The sequence below is a fragment of the Silurus meridionalis genome, chromosome 23, assembly GCF_014805685.1.
Source record: "Silurus meridionalis isolate SWU-2019-XX chromosome 23, ASM1480568v1, whole genome shotgun sequence".
NCBI lineage: Eukaryota > Metazoa > Chordata > Actinopteri > Siluriformes > Siluridae > Silurus > Silurus meridionalis.
In genome coordinates, this window is record NC_060906.1 from 23636626 (window position 1) to 23641625 (window position 5000).

A 5000-nucleotide genomic window follows, 5' to 3' on the forward strand; every position below is an offset into this window, starting at 1 on the left:
TATCATATAACATCATATTATCTGCACACACACACACACTGGAATCACCGAATCGATGCAGGGTCTCAGAGAAGAAGAAAAAAAAACGAGTGCAAGCGATAAAAATATACCAGAGATCCAAAATCCACAGCACATACTTTATGCTCAAAAGTTTGTGGACACCCCATTCCACATATAGCCTCCACTCACTCTCTTGGGAAGATGTTCCAGATTTTGGAGTGACCTCGGTGAAGGAGGTGCAGACGGAAGAAAGTTCATTCCAAAGCTGTTTTTTTGGGGGGCACAGGTTTGTTCAAGTGAAGGGAGAATTTTGCGAGAGTCCCAATACTTTTGGTTGCACCGTACATCTTGTGTTGCTTGACAGTATTGAAACCGTGTAAAGATCTACCCTGGAGAAGATCTCCAGACCCCCCCCACATGGTCGCCCGAGTCAGTCCATTTGCAACACAAAAGCCACGCCGGAGAGATGCTGCTCGGATGAACGAACTCAATCCCGCACTCTCGAAGGAGGAGGCGTCAGGAATACGGGTCACGCCGTAGCTCGCATATGAAAAGTCCTCGTCTGACAACATCGCGGTGAGGACAAAGAGAGTCCCTGTTTAACCCTTTCAGCTCCTCACACCGTGCTGCAGGCTTCTCTCCCCCCACACACCCACTCTCACACACACACACACACACCTAATGCAAATCCACATCATTTGCATACTGTAGGTGCTGCTTTTAGAGTAATCAGGTTTCTTTCCTCCTGAAATTTAATTTGGATCGGGTGAGATGCCGATTTGTTTATTATAACAGAGTATTTTTGTTTTTCAATTTATTTTCCTCTGTTTTTATTTCCCCGTCATTATATTCAATCTTTTTCAATTTTGCCCCCCCCCCCACGTTTTTATCACTCCATTCTATTTTTATCCGATTTCCCTCTTTTTTAATGTTATTTCTTTATTTTTTTATCGCACCTCTCTTTTTATTTAACCGTCATTTCATTATGTTTATTTATTACGTTTCGTCATTTTTAACACTCCCCCCCCCCCCCTTTTAATTCCTCTATTCTGTTTTTTTCTCTTCTTTTTTTTTTTAAATCAGTTACTTTTTTATTAGATTAGATTACTAGGTACGGTTACGCACCTGAATATAATTTTTGTTGTTACTGGGGTTTCTTTAAGTGAAAATCCATACGATTTGAGATTTATGGAAGGAGTCTCCAGTGTCAGAGGGCAAAAGACATTTCAATGTTTTCAGAAGCTAAAAAGAGGGAGAGTTTTAGAGGGGACGTTTATCGCTGCTACAATGTAAGTAAAAATTATTTGTTCGGCTGACGTGCCTCGACTTGCTTTTCCACCTAAACGATATTTTTTGTATTGAAAAAAAGAAACTCTGGTGAGAGGAGGGACGTTTATCGCTGCTATAAAGCAAGTAAAACATTTTTATCTTTAGCTGATGTTCCACCGATTGACGTTATTTTTTCCTCCTCAAACAAAGTTTTTTTGTCTTGAGACAAATGAGACTACGATGAGAGGATGAGCGTTTATCGCTGCTATAAAGTAAGTAAAACAGTTCCTCCACGTGACGCTTTTTTCCTCTAAAACTCGTTTTATTGTCGTAAAAAATAAGACTCCGGTTAGGGAAAGGGCATGTATTGCTGCTAAAATTCAAAATATTTCTGAGAATTAGACTTTGATGAGGGAAGGGGCGTTTATAGCTGCTATAATGCAAGTAAAAATGATTATTTTAGCCGACATTCTCCCAATTGACGATTTTTTTCTTCAGAAAAATGAGGTCTGTTGTCGGAAACACGAGCCCCTGGAGAGGGAAAGGACGTTTATCGCTGCTATAATGGAAGTAGGAACATGCGTACGCTGTTCTGCAAATTTCACCGAATAAAAATCGTTCGTTCCGAACTCGTAATCCTCGCCACATCGCTGCGGTATGAAGGGAATAAACCACTCCAGGGAGAGTTTTTTATGGGAAAACAATCACCTGCATGTTCAGTATTTTCCCGTATTGATTAAATGGAACTCCGGTCGTGTTTAGTGTTCTTTCGCCTCACGTGCATCGTGAACGTATCGGTTCAGGGACGGTGTTCCTCGATCCGAAAAAGTCCGGATTAATAAATAATAAATTACACCACAGTGCAGAGGGTTTGACCCACAGGATCAGATGAAGCAGAAGAACTTTTTCCAGCTGCATTTGGAAAACGCTTTGGTGCGCCTGTCCGACAGTCTCGTCTTCTTGGCCTTCCTGGCCTTGTGTTTGATGGCTGCGAAAATGGCGGCGTCGAAAGCCTCCTTCAGGTTCTTCTGCGTCAGAGCCGAGCACTCCACGTACTCCGTAGCGCGGATCTTCTCAGCCAGGCTCCGAGCCCGGGAACCGAGCACGGGCTTCACCTTACAACGGTCCAAGTCTATCAGAACATTGACATCCAGCAGGAGATCGGATTGAGTCCCGACCAGGATGATAGGAGACGTCGGGTTGCACGAGCGGATCTCCGGGATCCATTTCTTGGTGATGTTCTGGAAGGAAGTCGGGTTGACGACGCTGAAGCAGAGCAGGAAGACGTCCATTTGGGCGTAGGACAGCGAGCGAAAGCCGTCAAACTCCTCCTGCAAACATGACAGATGCACAGATAAGAACCAGACGCATTCTTTTACACATGGCAGGTGTTTCTTTTCTTTCATTCCTGAGCTGACGTGTCTCTCACTCTCTCAAGTGTGTGTGGGGTAAGAATTATATAAATTACAGGTCGGTAAATAGAGTCTGAGGTGATCTTCTGCTTCTACACCCATCGCACAAAAGATCTCTCACAGAGAGACGAGCCGTACGGAGATGTGAAAAACACAATGCGCTGTGAGACATGTTCATGTGATTAGTCTTCTGGCTTCCATCAAGCAGCGGAATGACATGATTATGGAAAGAAGGGGAAAAAACATGCAAAACTCACAACTGCTTATAATTTATTTAAATTACATTCAAATTTTTCACAAGTTGTGAGTTTTTTTGTTTAATTCTACTATTTATAACTGTTTCCTGTTGCTATTTTACTTTTCAACTTTTTCTTTCTTTTTCAGACGATTTTCTTCGGTGTACAAAAAACCCCAAAAATATATGGTCACATTTTTCCTGTCTGCATTAAATATGCTGGAAAAATGGATTAATGTGTATATATGTATTTTTATTCATAATAAAATAATTATTGTTTAAACTTTCTAGTTGCATTTTAAATACAGGGAATATCATGTGGTATAAATCACGTGATTTTAAGACATCATATGTAAGTTTGGGGTTAACAATTATTATTATTATTATTATTATTATTATTATTATTGAAGCTCAAGAGTTTTCTTCCCAACCCAGATCAGTTGTCTCACCTGTCCTGCCGTGTCCATGAGCTGGATCCGAACAGGTGCTCCATCAACTTGTACTTGTCCTAAAGATAAAATCATAATAGACTGATATGTAAAGAAGTATATTTATGAAGCAGGGGAGATTTGTGCATGTTAGTGGTATATTGTGTGAGTTATACAGGTGAGCTGTTACCTGAAAAAACGTCAAAGGCGGTCTGTTTGTAGTCAGTAGGGTATCCGTTGTTGGTGTAGCTGATGATCATGCTGGTTTTGCCCACAGCTCCATCTCCCACCAGCATGCAGCTGATCACCGGCTCCGGGTCCGAATTCGGCGAATGCGCGTGCTCGTGCGCGTGCTCGTGCCCCGGCTCTATACACACCGGCGGAACGTGCGCCTCTTGGTAAAAATAATCCATTTGGGGTGGCATGTCCAACAGCAGTCTGAACAATCCCTTCTGAAGCTCGGAGAGTGAGAGGAAAGTGGTCACCTCATCCTCTATCTCACACACACTCACACACACTCGAACACACTCTGAGTGCGCACACGGATGTGAGTCCCCTTTCTACTCCAGAGGCTTATTTGCATAACCACGCCCATACCTCGCTATTTTTTTATTTTTTAATCTGATTCCCTTTTTTGTTTCTGTTTTCACTTAGTTACACTTTCCCATTTGTTACCTCGATCTACTATATTTTACTAACTAACGAATATTTGATCGTTTTTATTATTATTTATTCAGATTTGTATAATATTGTTTGCTCTCTTTTAATGTGTGTAAATATATAAATACATTTATATGATTTATTTTTTTCGCGATTCATTTTGATTTCGTAGTTATTACTTTAGCATGGAGCAATTTCTTTTATTTATGGATGATCATTATTTATAAATAAAAATATGCTCTACTATAGATAGGATAACTTTTTTTTTAAAGCAACAACTTTGTAAAGACAATAAGTGTTAAACAATAACCCCTTTAGAGATTATAGAAATTATATATTTACCAAGATAAGAATAAAATATATAGATATTCTATATAGATATATAGATAATAATAGAAATATAAATTAAAAAAAAACTGTAAGAATAGACTTAAAGGTAACAAATTGTCTGGGGTATTTTATAAAAATGTAAATAAAAAAAGTATAATAATAATAATAATAATAATAATAATAATAATAATAATAATGTGCATATTTTAAACAATAGAATTCACATCTAAGATGATTTGTCTTGTTTATATATATTTATTTATTTATTTATATATTTTAATAATAATATATAAATCATGCTTTATTTTGAAAAACTGTATTGTGTCTGGAATAAAGATTCTGTAAATAAACATTTATTTACTACATTTATTAATAAACCGTTTACAAATTAAAACAATTAAAACAAAAAAAAAAAAATATATATATATATAAAATTAACAGTACAAACAGCGCCATCTTATGGTCGGTTTGAAAAACAGCACCCTCTTTATTCATTTAATCACATGATTTGTTGTCACGTGACCAGGGGGCTAGCTCGCATGCTATCTCCTAACAGGCGTTTGTGTTTATTCACGCTTTATTTTCACGTTTTTCCACATTGTGTGTTTGTTAAGACTGTAAACTCTTCTCTGGTTGTTGTTTTGAAGCTGAAAGGTGGTTGTGTAG

At 38.4% G+C, this 5000-nt stretch overlaps 2 protein-coding genes across 2 annotated transcripts in view; one reads left to right on the forward strand and one right to left on the reverse strand.

Moving 5' to 3' along the window:
- Positions 1–1039: 1039 nt before the first annotated feature.
- On the reverse strand, positions 1040–3894 carry rhov (ras homolog family member V). The gene is made up of 3 exons (XM_046836255.1): positions 3535–3894; positions 3366–3424; positions 1040–2600 (listed from the first exon to the last, which is right to left on the reverse strand). The coding sequence occupies exons 1-3, from the start codon at positions 3767–3769 to the stop codon at positions 2154–2156; spliced, it is 741 nt and encodes a 246-aa protein (XP_046692211.1). The 5' UTR covers positions 3770–3894; the 3' UTR covers positions 1040–2153.
- Positions 3895–4853: 959 nt separating this feature from the next.
- The window catches only part of vps18 (VPS18 core subunit of CORVET and HOPS complexes), a 7707-nt gene continuing 7560 nt past the window's right edge, over positions 4854–5000 (forward strand). The window contains 1 exon segment of the mRNA XM_046836220.1: positions 4854–5000. This exon segment is cut by the window's right edge and continues 232 nt beyond it. The gene's annotated coding sequence lies outside the window, so the exon portion shown is untranslated.

Coding starts and splice junctions, on each gene's coding strand:
- rhov (XM_046836255.1), bottom strand. CDS start 3,769: ATGCCACCCCAAATGGATTATTTTTACCAAGAGGCGCACGTTCCGCCG. Junction 3,425..3,534: donor CGCCTTTGACGTTTTTTCAG/GTAACAGCTCAC, acceptor TTTTATCTTTAG/GACAAGTACAAGTTGATGGA. Junction 2,601..3,365: donor TCATGGACACGGCAGGACAG/GTGAGACAACTG, acceptor TCATGTTTGCAG/GAGGAGTTTGACGGCTTTCG.